A 19072-nucleotide genomic window follows, 5' to 3' on the forward strand; every position below is an offset into this window, starting at 1 on the left:
GCCAAACATCGCAATGTGATAATGAAATTGTACATAATATGAAACGTTTAATGTTTAATTTTTTGTTTTAATAAATACGGCCGCGGGAGGGTCACTCCCTCCCACATCCAAAAACTTAAAGAACTGTTTCCGGTTTCCCTCCTTGTGGGATTGTGTTGAGAGGGGGTGGCGGGTATCTCAGCCATATAAAGTGCACCGAGCACCACTGACCGCTTGAGCGTCCCATCTAATTGAGTGGTCACAGTCTACCTCAATAATAAAGGGCAAAGTACATTTGTGCTTGTGTGTCAGAATATCGACAACAAAAATATTGACATGTACAAATATTGTGGCCAAAATATTGACAACCAAAATATTGTGTAATCAGGTATATAATGGTAAAAGTAGAGTTCAATTTGTCTGTTGTGGTACTACTTGTGGAGTTAAATATTGTAAATCTATGCATACCTATGCCTTTTTACCTTCAATATATTCTAGTAGTTAGTATTCTAGCCACCTTATTTTTGCATGTCAGTACTCAAAACATAATATTCTGGTACCATAACCACTTGTGTATTTGATTTCACTGCTGGTAAAACTTCTTTATCACAATTCAGCAAATCTACAACATTGCAAGGAAACATTATTCACATGTCATGAAGGCAGAAGGTGGTATCTATGTATCCTCGAGGAAATTCAAATACATATTTTAAGATCAGGCTCTCTGCTGTAGAACAACCAGTTTAACTACAAAAAGTCCGCACTGAAAATCTTTAAAGTGCAAGAATTAACTTTAAGTGATCAAAGCAATTTAGGATTTTTCAATGTTTCTAGAAAAGACGGAAATGAATGCAGTTCAGATGTGTAACTAGTGCTTTATTTAATTATCCATAAACGTGGGGCATATTATCAAGAACGGAGATAAAATTATCGCTGCTTTAGCGGCAGGAAACTGCAGCTAAAACGGCGATAATGGGCTTGATAATATGCCCTTGTGAATTCCCATAGCAGCCCAGGTTCTGGTGTTAACCTGGTGTGGGCTGCTATGGGAATTCAAAAGGGCATATTATCAAGCCCATTATTGCCGCTTTATCAGCAGTTTCCTGCCGCTAAAGTGGGGATAATTTGATCACAGTTCTTGATAATATGCCCCATAGTTTCTTTGGGAAACCTGGGCGTTGTGTGCATTTTTTTTATTTTTTTAAAACACGTTTTAATTTAGCTTCCCTCCCTGGAAAGATATATAACACTACTCCCACCACAGGAATGAGTAGGTACCCTTTCAGCGTAAGAGAGCACAAGGAACACTACAATATTTGATGTTTTGATGTAAGCATAAGGGGTAGGACTAGAGGCTTCTACGAACAGGAAAAAAACCTCCTTCCAGAGAAAAATATAAAATATGCCAATACGAATTTGTTTATGTTTAATCTTGAGCATTTCATGGGTGGTTCAAACTCGAACGAGTACAGTTTTGGAGTAGGGGTGCTCTTGGAATAGCATGACTGCCATGGATTCACATAATTCTGCCTGAAAATGGTTAGGCAAACCCAAACAGTAGAATATCTGCTTTAAACATAGGAGTAGATTCTTCACTTTGTAAAGATGGTCCTTGTGAATGGGTCAAGGACAAAGATAGGAATGTAGAGACTCTACTCACTGTAGGACCAAAAAACAATGTAATCTGCACCACAAACATTACACTTTCTACGTGTTTTACAGATCTCGAGTGCAATTGTTTTGACAATTTTATACGATTTGAGGTCATGGAGAGAACAGGTGACAAGCAAGGGGAGAGAGCAGCGTCAAATGAAAGGACAGGGAGAGCAGGAGAAAGAAAGAGAAGGGGACAGAACATAATCTGAATGCATTTTACACATAGAAGGACAATAGAATACTACATGAGGTTAAATAAATAGTTTTAACTGAGCATTATACCCTGATGCTGAGATTGATGATATATCAACATCAACTGCTATCTTCATCTCATAGTAGAAGAAAATGAGTCATACCAACTTATCAGCTGTAACTTGGTAGACCCCTGCCACTGACATTTAAATGATACCTCCTTACAGTTGTGATGGAATTGATTGTTTGATTATTGATGCATCCAATAAATTCTGTCACCTACCAGAATGTGATTCATATGGCAGGCTGTTCACTTCAATGCCATTTATCTTCAGCTTCAGTGAGTCAGCAGATGGATACATGTCAATATCGCTGAAGAATAAGAACAGATTATATGTGTGTTTTTATACCTTTTACTACAAAATCAAAAGCACATGCTTTGTTATGGTAAGTGAGTGGCCCAGTGCTTATAACAATTTGCTCTGTTTGTTTGGCTATTACTTTGCAATGAATGAAGGTCTTTTCTGTAAAACTATACATGTGGCCACTGCATAAACACTAACTTGGTCAAGTGGTGGCATATACTTCAGTCAAAGCAAGGAATCCCATATGCCTGCCTGGTGCACGTTCACAAAAAAGAACATTGTACCATCTGATTCGACACCGGAGAGACGTGCAGCTCATCATCCACCCAGACAGTGGGCTTTACTCACCACCCATACCACATTCCTGTAGGCAGCAGACTGAGTTGTATGACGTACCACCTTCCGTCTTATAGCCTGCAATTTTATTGTTGTCTCATTACTCTTAATTTGACATCAGTTGCGTTTTAGGATAGGACTGGTCTGGGTCAGTATGCATGTGTCAATGTTTTACTATGCTTTTAATTACTGAAGAAACCCATGCTGCTTGATACATATGCTATATATCCCTCCTTATAAATATTCTGTCGCACTATCAGTGTTTACATGGTCAGATTTAGAATGTGGATGCTTCTATTACAAGATTGTGAATTTCTGGAGGCAGACCAATCAGTCTTAGCTCACTGGCAACATTACGGTCAACGTTTATCACTAATCGAAACGTACATTTAGGGAAGGGGATAACTACTCTTGGAGTCTACGCTTGATAACAAATCATTACCAACAGACCAACAAAACACATACTGCAGATAACATGTTAAATAGACCTTTGCGGCCCACTGAACCGACACTGAGGGGCATATTATCAAGGGGTTTATCTCCACTTTTTTGGCTTTAAAAGCCAAGAAAGCGGAGATAAAATTATCTCCCTATTACCTAGCTGTCGCTAACACCAGTTAGTGACAGCTAGTAGGAGATAGCGACCATCTTGGGCCCCATTTTGCATGTCAGTGATATTTATCACAAATGACATGCAAAGTGGGCGTGCCAAGATGTTAGCGACTGGAAACAGTCGCTAACATCGCTATCTCCTATTACCAACTTTTGGAGATATTCGCGCTAAGCGCGAATATCTCCAAAAGCTAACACCTGCCCTGAGCAGTTCTTAGCCATGTTATCCAATGGGAGGTGGATAACGGGGCTAAGAGCATTAGCTCGGTAATGCATGAATATCGCTGACTTTTCAGCGATATTCATGCATTGCGGCCGATTTTTATCGCATTTGCGATAAACCTTGGTAATACCAAGGTTTATTTGCGGTAAAATTCGCCGCAGCTCAGCGGTAAATTTTTGTCTCTAACCAAGCAATAGCGATAATTATCGCTATTGCTAGGTAATATGCCCCCATGTTCCACGAAACAAATATTACTGGATATGAACGTTGTTCAAAGTAGTTTTTTGATAGATAATAGTTGTGTTTTAAATGGCAAATGAACATGGTAATATAAAATGTGAGCATTTTCCCAGTAGAGACAAGCTGATCATATTTTTTCTGGTGTTGTATCACTACTCAAGTAATAAAGCAATACAGAGCACTCAGGTTACAGAAAGCTCGGATGAGAGCCAAAAGGACTATTTTTAATGAATGTACACAAATAATCTAATACATTCAATGCACGTACCACACGTGATAAGACATGTTTTAGAATATGTCTAATCTTTTAATTCTCATTAGGTAAACCCTCCGTTCTTTCCTCCCTCTTCCCGTAAAACCACCATTTGATTACAATCTGTTTTTTTTATCCAAGAAAAAATAGACACCGTGTTCTATTTGGATCCATTCTTATGAATAGAGCAACATTAACTGCTAATGCCAAGTCCTTTAGTGAGACTCATTTTAAAAAACTGAAATCAGCTGAGTCTCAATGTCGGCTTTTCTCAAAGTGGTTAATGAAGGCATTTGTTAACCATGCCACTTTGACTTCTAAGTGAGTTTCTGCTCCTTAGTAGTCCTATGATTTAGCACAGGACGAAGTCAAAGCGCATATGGTGGGGATCATCCAATGATCATGCTAAAGAAGAGTTTAGGAATAGCCTTATGCACACAAAAACATCTTTTTTTTTGTGGTCAGACTAAATTGATTTTTTTTGTAATTAGTGACTCATTCAATAAGCAGAAAGACATTTTTTTATTGCTATGGAGCCCTCTGACACTTCTAAAAAAAACACACTTGCATGATTCCACACAAGCTTGCTCCAAGCAACTTAACTCGCATTCGTGGAAAACATTGTAAACTTTGGCCTAGAAATTGACAAAGGGTTTTTCTCTGCCTCCCCAACCTAGAATTAATTTCTGATAACTTATCTTCTTCAGACAAGAATACAAGCCAAATTGCAATCACAAACGCTGAAATTCGAAATTCGCAATTTAGCTGTGTGCAATGTAGAAAGGCAAATACCTACTCCCAAAATAATGAGTTGCTAAAATTGCGATTCCATATTTTGCACAAGCATTTAGAGAATAGCAATTTGCGATTCCCTAAATGCTATGCTAGTAGGCATCGCAAATTGCGATATTGCCTTAAGGAATCGCAAATGTCAAGTTGGTGGTAATTTGAAATTTCCTTTAAAAAAGCACCTATTTCCTTTTTTACAAGTGTCATGTGGCACACATTCATGCCTGTGCACCACATGTGCACACATGCACATTTTAGGGGTGCAACAAGGTGTCCCTTTGGAACCCTTGTACCCTTGAAATAGCGGGAGCAATTCCCATTCATTCCTATGGGCCTCTAGGCCCCTAGGAATGAATGGGAAGGTATTCCTTGATTGCGAATCACAATTTGCAATTCGCAATTAAGGAATTTTAAGGAATCGCAAAAGATATTGCGATTCCTACCTACATGGCATTTTGTGAGTCCTCAATTGCGATTCCCTAAAAATCGCTAGTAAGGACGTGCTTTTACCTGCATCTGGCCCTAAGGGGCTTATTTACAAGCCCCTTGTGGCGCTGGTGCGTCACTTTTAACATGGGAAAAAGTGACATACTGATGGTGCAAGGGGCTTGTAAATAAGTCTCCAAGGGGCCAATTACAATGGTGGGCAGACTTGAGTCCACCCGCCATCGAAGCAGGATTGGGACCGCCCGCCTTTAATGCAGCGGTCTCGCACCCCTAATTATGATGCAACGCCACCACGGCAGTCGCATCTGGCAATTTAACATTGTGTCGGGTGCTGCTGGCTGCAGCACCCCTGCTATGTTAAATGGCCATGTTGCACAATTCCCTGTACAACGTGGCAGGGACCATGCGTTGCCTGCCAACTTGTGCAGGGAAATGTAGGGAGGTACCATGGGTACACCCAGTGCACATCTGGCCCCCCACCACGAAGGGGGCCCAAAACAGGCCCCCCAAAGCCAGCCTCCGCCAGCCTTTCCATGGCGGTACCACCATGGAAAGGCTGGTTGATGCCAGCATTGTGATCGGGCGGTCGGTGCTGCTAGGCACCACCACCATTTCCCCAGGCTGAACCGCTCCCCCAGGCAATCGCAGCGATTGCCTGTGGCAGAAGAGTGGCGGGCGCTCTTTGCACCCGCCACACTTGTGGAACGATTCCCCCTGCCATCCTGATGTGGCGGGGGAAATGAGCATTCAGTTGGCGGAGGGACTGCCATCTCACGGCTGGCGGTGGCGATCCCTCCGCCATTGTAATTAGCCCCTAAATTCTTAGATGATTCACAAGCTGGCTTTCATCCACCACATAATACTGAATCTGTTTAAAACACACAAGGAACATATTTCTACTGACTTTTAGAGTTGAACATCTAAAGGTACCACCACATATATACACTTTCGACCATTCCGCTTGTAAGAATGAAAATACTCACTAGCTGCCAAGTTTGACATTAATGGCCTTTTGTTCTAAAGACTCTTCCACTTTCTTTATCATCACCAGGAAGTTCAGATCAGGGCTACAGTCTTGGGCCAGGATATGGTAGCAGCTTCCGGGCATCGAGTAGTTAAAAGCGACATCATTGAAGGTAGTGACTGTATCTTTGGAAACCGTGCAGCGACCTAAGAAATATTATACAAAAACTCAAATAACTATATTTTGGCACCTTAAAGTAGGGAACACAGAAACTCTAAAAACAGGATATTGATTAACAGTAATGCAATGGGTACTGGAAGTGACAGGAACATTTTTAAGTTTGATGTTTCTGATAAATCTCTTCATCAGACTTCGGTAATCACCAATATCTTATTTGCTGATGAGAAAATGCTAGGAATGGAAATGGAAAAAATTAGCCTATGTAATACTCCTGCATTTGACCTCATAATGCCTGAGATTAGGGTTACCAAAGGGAAAGCCAAGGGTAGCGGTTGCTACTACTAATTGGTACAATCTTTAAATAGTTGGTCCTATCATCAACACCATGTGTCCCATCGTACGAACCAGATTTTATTAATTTACACTTCAGGTAAATGAGTGCACATTTTCTTCTTCATGTACACTCATTTATCATGGCGTTTGCAAAGTCGTGGTTGTATGGATTAGAACATGCCTTTTAACATTCCATATGTATTGCCAATTTAAAAGATCATGCATAGACCATGGTATGAGTAAGTATTATTGGGGTGCCTGATATTTGTGAATTCAAAAGTTTAAAAACCTGCATTTTTAAATATTCACTTTCAAAGTACCAGACATAGCACCTGTTTTTATTGGGACTTGTGCTCAGTGACTTTATTATATTCTATGAGCTACTTATTGTTGTTAGGAGGAAAAGTATTACAGTTTGCAAATTTTATATTTTAATTTATTTTTACATAAATGTGTGGCATGTTTTGATATGAATCAATTTTCATACAAGCAGCAAGAGTGGCCTTAAAATAAAAATGACATCTAAGTGCAAAGGAATGTATATCTAAAAAGTTATCACAGGTGTTTACCTTTAAGGTTGTCCAGCAGGTAGTCAGGGGCTTCAGTAAAAATATTCCAGCTGGGGGACTGAAGGGCTGAGATCTGTGTTGGGTGAGCAGCAGGGATTGCAACTGGAAGCTGAATGGATCTGTAATAAAGTGTGAGCTGCAAAGATTTCAAAGAAACGCATTACATCCTGATGGATCCACCCTTTACATAGAATTTTTTTACTGTCAGTAACTATAATATTTACCCTTGGAACCTGCATAACCGCATCAATGGATCTTGGCGAGCTTAGTGAGAGGACGACTGTTGCTTTCTTAGAAGGATTTTTCTGCAACTTTTCAGAGAAACCAGCCATAAGTGCAGCTCCTGGGACAAACTGTGCAGCCCTGGATAATTGAAAAAACAGCAATATCTGATGCTGATTAACTCCTTTAGGTGAAACATGAAATTAGGTGTTTCCATAATATAGTGCTCAGCATTCTATGGGCATTTTAAGTAGATATTCAGGCTTTTAATGGGTGAGTTTGGCTTGGTTTAGAAACAAAAAACCTATTGCAATATTTGTAGGGAGTCATTTATGGTAGTTCGAGATTTTGCAGTCTGCATATTTCAACTTGGAATCTTTCCTTCAATTCAGGTGTGTGTTTTGAGCTAATATAGCCATTGGCAATTACTTCCTCAGCCCTTGGGCATTGCACACGTCTTCAGTGCCATCACTGTTAAGTTAGAGCATTCCAGGGTATTCCTTTAGAGTAGAGGTCTTAACATTTTTTGAAGGTTGAGCCCCTTAGCTCAATTTTTTTAGCTGTTGGACCCCCAACACCTGACAGAAATTTCTGGAATCTGGTACACTACATAATTGACCACCGTGCGCATATCCTGGGCCATATCCAGTAGGGGTGGGCGTAGTGGGCGTAGTGGGGCTACGCAAAGCTTTCTGAAGTGGGTAGGAAGCTACACCCACCTATACACTTCGCGTAGCCCCACTACGCGCCGCCTGCCTCCCTCCCGCCCTCTTCTACATGCCCAATTTAATTTCAAATAGAGTAAAAGTAAATTAAAAAGGACTTACCTTAAATGAGGCGTCCCAGAGCTCCCTCTTCTGCTGGCGCGCTAACTTCTTCCAGCCAAATGCGCATGCGTGGGCGCCCCGCATGCGCATTTGGCTGGAAGAAGTCGGTGCGTCAGCAGAAGAGGGAGCCCCGGGATGCCGCATATAAGGTAAGTCCTTTTTAACTTTCTTTTACTCTATTTTAAATTAAATTAGGCATGTAGAAGAGGGAGGTGGGTGGTGGGTAACTTCGCTCCGTCCACGTCCTACTTAGGCAACACCACCTACACTCCGTGGACGGAGCGAAGCACTGCGCCCATGGTTAATATCCAGCATATAATGTTCAACATAATAAGAGTGTTTAGTTAAGTGCAGGTTTGTGAGTGGGTATGCAGAATTGACAGATTATTACATAGCTCAAACCACCATTTTCCTAGATAAAATGAGCGCATATTGTTTTTACCAGGATGCTTTGTTTTACACATGAAATTGATTGATAACACCACCAACATAAATGTGATGGGTGTGCCTGTTTTTCGCCACAAACAGTCAATCTGTGGATGGATTTTTGCTACTACCATCCTCAGGTTGTGCTCCACATCCGGGGGCAGATTTACAAGGAAGTGCCAGAGCGTGGCACCCCAAGCCCTTCTGGCTGCGCCACGCTGCAGCACTTCTGAAGCACAGGGATGTGACATATTTACAAGAATATGATGCATCTCTGTGCTTCCCCCTGCGCTGGCGCACAAACTGCTAAGAGTTGACTCCTGAGGCGGAAGCCGGGAGTAAGGAGCATCTTTTAAAAATTTTGTGTCACAGATTACTTGTATTTTAAGAAATTAATTGTCACAGATTGCTCACTGATAGAACAGTCGTGCACGCAGCGGAGCCAGCGCTGAGGCTACACGCATTCTCCCCCTCGCGCCCTCCCGCCACGAGCGGAGGCCACGCCCCTTTCAGGCCACCCCCCCAGACACTCGCGTATATAAAGGCGCCGTGTCAAGGCACCGAGCAAAACTAAGAGTTGACTCCAGAGGCGGAAGCCGGGAGTAAGGCAGCATCTTTTAAAAATTTTGTGTCACAGATTACTTGTATTTTAAGAAATTAATTGTCACAGATTGCTTGTGTTTTAATTTCACTCACCTGATAGAACAGTCGTGCACGCAGCGGAGCCAGCGCTGATGCTACACGCATTCTCCCCCTCACGCCCTCCTGCCACGAGCGGAGGACACGCCCCTTTCAGGCCACACCCCCTCGATCCACAACCCCAGAGCAACATAAATTATGTGTAATCCTCGGTCGCACAGTGGGGGCGACGTTTGCGCGCCGAAGGCGCGCCTAAGGCAAGCCCGTCTGCGCCCGTCCGCGACCGACCGGGACTAGGGGCTATACCCCCTACAGGCTCCAACTCATCCACGTCTATACCCATCTGTTATACACGCAGCAAACTACTAGCCCTCAACAAAGCTACCACGGGTGTTAGATCTCACCTATGTATCCAAACCGGCCCCGGCCTATCCTATGGACCTATCTCCTGTCTCTCCTGTCGCTGGTCAAGTATGGGCCAATCCCCAACTGACCACCACACAATCTCCGCCAAAAATCAGCTGGAATTGAAATGCCTATACCTTAATGCCAGATCCCTACCTAAACATGCACTGGATATCTGGGACATGTTGACATCCAGGACCCCTGACCTGGTTTTTATCACCGAAACCTGGCTATCTGACGCTAGCGCTCCAGATCTTGCTAATGCTCTTCCCCCTGAATACAAAATAATTACACAAAATACACAAGGCAAAAAAAAAGGAGGTGGAGTCGCTGTGATCTTCAGAGATCACCTAACATGCCTCGCGGAAACGACAACTGTTTACCCCGAACATGAGATATTACCATTCAAAATCCTCCTCGAGGGCCTCATCATACTAGCCGGTGCAGTTTTCTACAACCCCCCAGGGCAACAAGCCAGTGTAGGCACCAAACTACTGAACCAACTGCTACCATTCTGCTTAAAACATAAAAATTACATGGTCGTCGGTGACTTCAACGTCCATTACCAAAAAACAAACGCCCCCGGATCTTCCCAGTTGAAATATGACATGGAAATTCTACTACTCAAACAGTGGGTTGAGGGCCCCACGCACTCAGCAGGGCATACCCTGGATCTTCTTTTCACTAATATTGAGTCGACCACCATAAAGGAAATCCTCCCCCTGTCTTGGTCCGACCACTCCATGTTATCCTTCTCATTTAAACTCCTTGGTAAACCCTTGAAGCCCAGATCCACCCCCCTTGTCACCAACAGAGCTTGGAGACTAATCAATGACTCTAATTTTCAAAACCGCTTTCTTGAGACAGATGTCACTTTGCTGGATGACTCTTCCAACTAGCCATCCGAGACGCAAAAAAAGCATACTTTACTCAACGAATTCATGAAAACCACAATTCCGCAAAAGAATTGTTCAAAATAGTGAAGGAGCGCAGTAACCCATCCAGCACCTCACAAACCCTCACCCCCTCAACCGAGGCCTGTGAACGCATCAGCACCTTTTTTGCTGATAAAATCAACAACATTTACTCTACCTTCGCCCCCTCAAACACCCCTACCCTGCCCGACAACTCTGACAAGCATTCTCCAACACCAGACAAATGCAATGACCAACCAGACGCAGGTAACCCACCGCGTCTAACTAGTTTTCAACCATTCTCTGAAAACGAGGTATTAGCGGTATTGAAGACAATTAAATCCGGCTCTCCCGCGGACCCGTGTCCCCACTTTGTGTTTTCCAAAATTGCACCAACGCTCTGCCCTTTTATCACCAAACTTTTTAATCAATCACTCACCACCGCGTCCTTTCCGGAAGCCTGGAAACACGCATCCGTGACCCCCCTTCTGAAGAAAGCCGGATCCGATATCTCCAATCCGGAGAACTACAGGCCAATTTCTCAGCTCCCTTACCTCTCCAAAGCCTTGGAGAAACTGGTCAACACACAATTGTCCCGATATCTGGAAAACAACTCACTCCTAGACCCCGCCCAGACCGGCTTCAGAGCCAACAATAGCACAGAGGCAACGTTGCTGGCAGTGTCGGACAGTGTCAGATGCATCACAGATCAAGGGGGATCTGTGGCTCTGATACTGCTTGACCTGTCAGCAGCGTTTGACACGGTATCACACGATTGCCTACTAAACACCCTCCTGAGTAAAGGAGTGCAATCTACAGCATTAAACTGGATTAAATCATTCCTCAGCAATCGAACCCAAGCAGTGCACATGGGCCAGTTCTACTCAAAACCCTATCCCATCGGCTGTGGGGTCCCACAGGGGGCCTCGCTGAGCTCCACTCTCTTCAATGTCTATGTTTCATCTCTGGCTGACATTGGAAGAAAGTGGGGCATCGGCATATGTTCCTATGCCGATGACACACAGCTGATGGTGACAATGCATGAAGGGTCGGAGACAACAAAGAAAAAGCTACATAGCTGTCTCTCTGAAATGGCGGAATGGATGCGCAACCACTGCTTAAAACTAAACGCCGGCAAATCGGAGATACTACTGTTCGGAGGAGCCAAACTTACATGGAACGCCACATGGTGGCCACCCTCACTGGGGTCAGCCCCCACCCCAAAACAGAACGCCAGAAATCTGGGCATCATTATGGACGACGCCCTGTCCATGAAGGACCACATACGATCACTCTGGGGCAAAGGCTTCGCAATACTCAAACTCCTGGCAAAAATCTTCCCCTGGATACCCCTGGACTGTCGACGTACAGTCACTCAAGCCCTACTGGTCAGCCGCCTGGACTATGGCAACGCCCTATTCGAAGGGATGAACGAACAACTGTTCTCCCGCCTACAGGTCCTACAAAACCAGGCGGCTAAACTGGTCTGTAATAAAGGCAAGCGAGACTCAGCATCCGCATGCCTCAGGAAACTTCACTGGCTACCGATGCGCCAGAGGGCTACTTTCAAAATACTCTGCCACGCGCACAGAGCTCTTCATAAAACTGGCCCCACTATCCTCCAAGGGAAAATTGAATTCTATGTCCCCAACAGGAACCTAAGATCGAATCACTCAGCTCTTGCCAAATCCAAGCGCATCCACAAGGCAAGGACAGGCGGACGCGCCTTCTCATACCTGGCAGCCAAAAGGTGGAATGAGTTACCTGTAGACCTCAGACACACCATGAACTACCTTCAATTCCGCCAAAAACTAGTCTCCTTCGTTTTACAGCGCCGTGATATCCCATGGGATGAGTGTCGCGCTTTATAAATACCAGAAATAAAAAATAAATAAACTGCAGCCAAGCGCTGGCATAGGCATCCTTGCACCATGGTGCAAGGGTGCCTGCGTCATGGGGAGATTATTTTTGTGCAGGAAGGGGCACCTTCCTGCACATAAACAATCACTACAGGCATTTCCCTCTTTCAATGCATGCTGTAGAATGCAGCACGCATGAAAGAGGAAAAACAAGGAAAAATGAAAACATTTCTCCTCGTTGCGCTTCGCTAAGCCACCTCTAGGGTAGCGTAGCATTCAGATGCATTGCCAGATTTGCGATTCCTCGTAAATCTGTAGATGTGCCTTGTTCCATGGGTGTTGCATGGGAACACCCACAGCAATACCCATGATACAACCTTTCAACACAAAGTGCTGCATGTGAAGGGGCCATATTTACAAGAAAAGGAAAAGTCACGCAGGGTGGCTTTTTTCGTCCTTGTAAATATGGAGGAGGCCCCTGCACCACCAGTACGTCATGAAAAGTAACGTACTGGAGGAGCAGGGCGCTTGTAAATCTGCCCCTAGTCTTTAATACCGCAAGTGCTGATAACCCAATCTCACATAAATAGGACGAGCTGAAAGGCAAGAGAGTTTTGATAGCAGTTTCTCTCAAAGCTGAGCATTATGCAGACATTTTCAGCCAAAACAGGGAGTTTAAGGGAGCCAGTGTTGTCAGATTTTTCGAGCACTCCGTAGCTCAGAGCTGGTACACGAGAAACAAATCTTCTCAAGAAATCATTAACAACCGTTTTAGGCAGCATTATAATGGGATAATTGCCCACCAACCTTTTATGGACCCGAAGACAAAGTTGGAAGTCCACAGAGAGGGCGTTGAACGAACACCTAATTGAGAATTCCTTAGTAGTATGATAAGTTGCTTGCCTGAAGCAGTTGGGGTTGAGGACACGTCGGGCTTATGTTTAAAAAAAATAGAACTAATAACAAATGAATTATGATGTCTATTTTACTTCAGAGCAATGTTGTCTGACAGACTTTGTGGTGGCAGGGACATGTTAAGGATGTTGGGTGACAGGGCCAAAACTATTTTGGGGGCACCTGTTCAGTACAGCTTTGTTGTCTAAATGATTTACTTTCAGCTCTGCCATACCCTCTTTAGCCAGGCTACTAATGGTGCACAGGCACTATGGTTGAAATTCTAAAAATGTTTACATCTAATATTCATAGATAGTGATGTGTGTTTTCACTGATGTAACAAAGCAGCAGCCCACTATTTTTACAGCGAATACTATCTGTGATATCCTCTAATTTCTCATATGTGAGGACCCGCTTGGTTGGATCTAAAATAAACTTTTTTATGGTTGTTGCTTGAAACAAACACATTTCTCTGCAAACAGTAATAGGCTGCTTACATCAATCACATTAAAAAGAAATGTCAAAAACGGTATTTACAAGAATCTGTCTAGGAATTATTCCAGGCCATCAGGGCAAAAACAGAGCTTTCTCTATCAAGGGCTCCCCTGGAAGGCTGGATTGCAGTGCATTTGTAATTTAGGATGAAAACCTTGATGAGGCACGACATGCCCATACTCGTGTACAGGGGCGCAACTAGACCCGAACTTCACGTGGGGGCTAACACTCCCAGCCAGGGCTGGACCAAGCACTTGTTGCATACAGTGCAACAGTCTTTTTTTGGTGCCCCCTCTCACATTTCCTCCTTCTCCATCAATTCCCTCACTACCACTCACCAACGATGCACCTCATCTCTCTTTATTTTGTTATAGCGCTACTCATTGTTTACTCACACTCAGTTCTGTGATCTGTATGGTACATATTCTATGGAGCAGGCACATTAACCCTCTGTGCTGTGTGGGTGGCAGGAGTGCTCATGTGAGCGCAGAGTGAGCCATACAACAGTTTGCGAGTAGGGTAAGAGGAGTGACTGCAGGGTAAGTGAGGTGACCATATGAATTTGGGTGCAGATATAAGTGAAGAGTGGGACGAATGAATGCATGGTTAGTAATGGGCTTATTTGAGTGAGATTGCAGATTGAGCAGTGAGGGGGACAGCTGAGTAAAGTGTCACTTGAGCGCAGGTTGAGTAGTGTGCTTCTGTGATTGCAGGGTGAGGTACAGGGTGAACAGTGCATGTTCATTGTGAGAGCAGAGTGATCACTGTGAGTGCAGGGTAAGTGGGTGAATGGTGTGAATGGATGGGGATCAGTGTGAGTGCCGGGTGAGCCTGAAAGTGAAGGGCGAGAATGAGAAGCGAGTTGTCTGAATGCAAGATGCATTCCCAGACACTTGAAGTACCTCAGAATGTTATTGAGGGCAGAGTAGGGTTTCAAATGTGTTAAACTATTGCCAATATGGCAGTAACCACGGATCAGGGTGGAGGAAATAAATAATGTGGTGAACCTGCAGCAAACTCCCGGTCTTGTGATTAGAGTTGCCAACTCATTATTTTGATGTCCCAAGCGGTACAAAAATAAGCAGTCACCTACAACTGTTTTGTTAGTTCTTGTCCATGCATATTTTGAACAGCAAATATAAATTGAAATAGCTTTTACTTGTGTTCTAGGGCTGCCTGAATAATCTATGACAAATAATAAAAGGGAACATGCTTCTTTATTTATAGACAAGCAATTGGCAGTCTGTGTAAAAGAACACATGGCTGGTTTGCATTTTGGGTGCCTGCCTGTGTAGTTTAAATGAAACTTTCTCTCCTTTCTGGGAAGCGCTAACCCTCCCAGGAGGGGGTTAATTCATAGAGCTGAAATGCTTCAGCTGCAGTGAGAGGCAGGATGTCTCCACTGCTTATACTGAAAGCAAACAAACAGACAGGCATTTCAGCTGCAGTGCATGGCTAGGAGTCGGTGCACAGACAAAATATCGACTCCAAAATATTGACTGGACATAATATCGACTTTTAAATATAGACTGGACAAAATATCGACTGGACAGAATATCGACTACAAAAATATCGTTTTTAAGGTAAGTGAAGTAATATCGACTGTATAAAATATAGATAGCAAAAATATCGAATTTTTCATAATATATAATATTTTATAGTGTATTTTTATGTAATAATATGTGTGAAAAGTGTGTATTAATGTTATAAAATATTTTATTAAATGAATTTTGTTTTTATAATAATTGCGTAATGTAATTCTGTAGCGGGTTGTGGGTTTATAGGGGAATAGGGTGGGAAGTAATTTAATAATAATTAATTAATTAATATATGTTTGCAAATTTTTAAATAATAATTAATTGATAATTAATTATTATTAATTAGTTAATTAATTATAATTTTGTACATATTTTTTATTAGTAATTATTTGGAAATTAATTAATTGTAATTAGTTCATTACATTAATTAGAGTACATTTTTAATATATATAATTTTGTGTTATTGTTAAGTAATTAATTGGGAAAAAATAATATTAATTATGAAATTAATTACAGCTAATGTGCTAATATATTTACTTTGTTGTTATTGTTAATTAATAATTAATTGGTAATTAAATAATATTGATTAATTTTGGGTAAAGGAGTATTTTTAGGGTTCAGGGTCAGTTTTCATTTTTTGGGTAAAGGGGCATTTTTAGGGTTCAGGGTCAGTTTTCAGTTTTAGGGTAAAGGGGTATTTTTAGGGTTCAGGGTCAGTTTTGGGTTTTTGGGTAAAGGGGTATTTTTAGGGTTCAGGGTCAGTTTTCAGTTTTTTAATGATATTTTAGCAAGTTGATAATGTGACCGTCGATACTCTTTGGAGTGGGAATAGTATTTTTTACACTTCTGGTATTGTACGGTAATATAATAGTATCCTATTTAATTATAGTATGTTACTATATATAAATGTTTTAACAAATATGATGGTAAAAAATTATTTTAATTAATTTCATTTATTATTTAATTAGTATAAGTTAATTTAGGTATTTTTAAGTATATTTTAGTAATTAAAATTTAATATTAATTTAATTAAAGACTGTTTTTAATAAAGTCGATATTTTTTATAACTATATTATTGTAAACGATATTTTGTACTCGATATTTTTGTACTTACCTGTTTGTAGATACAAACTCGATATTTTGACTGTCGATATTTTGTCCACGATATTTTTGCAAGTCGATATTTTGTCCCTCGATATTTTTTCAGTGATCCCTAGGAGTCTCCTCTACTATATTATTGAATGCGAAGGTACAGGCTTGTCTGTTCGTTTACCTTCGGTTTTAGCAGAGGCTTCCTGCCTCCTCATTGCAACTGAAGCTGAATGAATTAACCCCATCCAGGGATGGTGAACATAATAAAAACATGGACACTTTGTGCCCCATCGATTTCCACTCCCTCCTCCCTCGATTTGCGACAGGTGTGCGCCCCCACCTAGGATGGTGTCATGCCCCCCAGCGGTAGCTTGTCTCCTTTCTGGTGAAGAATTGGCTTGGTAGTTTAGTCTGCCCTGTTCCCATGATGCACTGGGCCAGGGACAGACTGATTTGCATATAGCCAGGTTCTGAGCTGGGATGGTGCAGTGAGATAAATAACGGTGATAGATCAAGCCCTGATCTTTGGACTGGGTAAGAGTGGTCTGCTTAATTCAGACACTCTGTTCATCACCACCCCCTTTTCTGAATCGTTTTTGGCCACTATAGGTGTGGCAGGGTATACTCAGACATGAGTCCCTTTCTCACTGCACCATCAGGATTGAAGCAAGCCGGGCCGAAGACGGCTGAAATGCCAGAAACCGGTCCCCGGTAGCTTGTCTCCTTTCTGGTGAAGAATTGGCTTGGTAGTTTAGTCTGCCCTGTTCCCATGATGCACTGGGCCAGGGACAGACTGATTTGCATATAGCCAGGTTCTGAGCTGGGATGGTGCAGTGAGATAAATAACGGTGATGGATCAAGCCCTGATCTTTGGACTGGGTAAGAGTGGTCTGCTTAATTCAGACACTCTGTTCATCACCACCCCCTTTTCTGAATCGTTTTTGGCCACTATAGGTGTGGCAGGGTATACTCAGACATGAGTCCCTTTCTCACTGCACCATCAGGATTGAAGCAAGCCGGGCCGAAGATGGCTGAAATGCCAGAAACCGGTCCCCGGTAGCTTGTCTCCTTTCTGGTGAAGAATTGGCTTGGTAGTTTAGTCTGCCCTGTTCCCATGATGCACTGGGCCAGGGACAGACTGATTTGCATATAGCCAGGTTCTGAGCTGGGATGGTGCAGTGAGATAAATAATGGTGATGGATCAAGCCCTGATCTTTGGACTGGGTAAGAGTGGTCTGCTTAATTCAGACACTCTGTTCATCACCACCCCCTTTTCTGAATCGTTTTTGGCCACTATAGGTGTGGCAGGGTATACTCAGACATGAGTCCCTTTCTCACTGCACCATCAGGATTGAAGCAAGCCAGGCCGAAGGCGGCTGAAATGCCAGAAACCGTTCCCCGGTAGCTTGTCTCCTTTCTGGTGAAGAATTGGCTTGGTAGTTTAGTCTGCCCTGTTCCCATGATGCACTGGGCCAGGGACAGACTGATTTGCATATAGCCAGGTTCTGAGCTGGGATGGTGCAGTGAGATAAATAACGGTGATGGATCAAGCCCTGATCTTTGGACTGGGTAAGAGTGGTCTGCTTAATTCAGACACTCTGTTCATCACCAACCCCTTTTCTGAATCGTTTTTGGCCACTATAGGTGTGGCAGGGTATACTCAGACATGAGTCCCTTTCTCACTGCACCATCAGGATTGAAGCAAGCCGGGCCGAAGACGGCTGAAATGCCAGAAACCGGTCCCCGGTAGCTTGTCTCCTTTCTGGTGAAGAATTGGCTTGGTAGTTTAGTCTGCCCTGTTCCCATGATGCACTGGGCCAGGGACAGACTGATTTGCATATAGCCAGGTTCTGAGCTGGGATGGTGCAGTGAGATAAATAACGGTGATGGATCAAGCCCTGATCTTTGGACTGGGTAAGAGTGGTCTGCTTAATTCAGACACTCTGTTCATCACCACCCCCTTTTCTGAATCGTTTTTGGCCACTATAGGTGTGGCAGGGTATACTCAGACATGAGTCCCTTTCTCACTGCACCATCAGGATTGAAGCAAGCTGGGCCGAAGACGGCTGAAATGCCAGAAACCGGTCCCCGGTAGCTTGTCTCCTTTCTGGTGAAGAATTGGCTTGGTAGTTTAGTCTGCCCTGTTCCCATGATGCACTGGGCCAGAGACAGACTGATTTGCATATAGCCAGGTTCTGAGCTGGGATGGTGCAGTGAGATAAATAACGGTGATGGATCAAGCCCTGATCTTTGGACTGGGTAAGAGTGGTCTGCTTAATTCAGACACTCTGTTCATCACCACCCCCTTTTCTGAATCGTTTTTGGCCACTATAGGTGTGGCAGGGTATACTCAGACATGAGTCCCTTTCTCACTGCACCATCAGGATTGAAGCAAGCCGGGCCGAAAACGGCTGAAATGCCAGAAACCGGTCCCCGGTAGCTTGTCTCCTTTCTGGTGAAGAATTGGCTTGGTAGTTTAGTCTGCCCTGTTCCCATGATGCACTGGGCCAGGGACAGACTGATTTGCATATAGCCAGGTTCTGAGCTGGGATGGTGCAGTGAGATAAATAACGGTGATGGATCAAGCCCTGATCTTTGGACTGGGTAAGAGTGGTCTGCTTAA

General features: G+C 43.2%; 1 protein-coding gene across 1 annotated transcript in view; it reads right to left on the minus strand.

Moving 5' to 3' along the window:
- LOC147747522 (vitellogenin-A2-like) overlaps nt 1–19072 on the minus strand; it is a 75277-nt gene that overhangs the window by 11595 nt on the left and 44610 nt on the right. The window contains exons 28-31 of the mRNA XM_086953989.1: nt 7363–7501; nt 7139–7274; nt 6076–6262; nt 2111–2199 (exon numbers count right to left, since the gene is read on the minus strand). Coding sequence (XP_086810115.1) covers nt 2111–2199; nt 6076–6262; nt 7139–7274; nt 7363–7501 — 551 coding nt within the window. The remainder of the gene's footprint in view (nt 1–2110; nt 2200–6075; nt 6263–7138; nt 7275–7362; nt 7502–19072) is intronic.

The sequence above is a fragment of the Lissotriton vulgaris genome, chromosome 1_1 (assembly GCF_964263255.1).
Source record: "Lissotriton vulgaris chromosome 1_1, aLisVul1.2, whole genome shotgun sequence".
NCBI lineage: Eukaryota > Metazoa > Chordata > Amphibia > Caudata > Salamandridae > Lissotriton > Lissotriton vulgaris.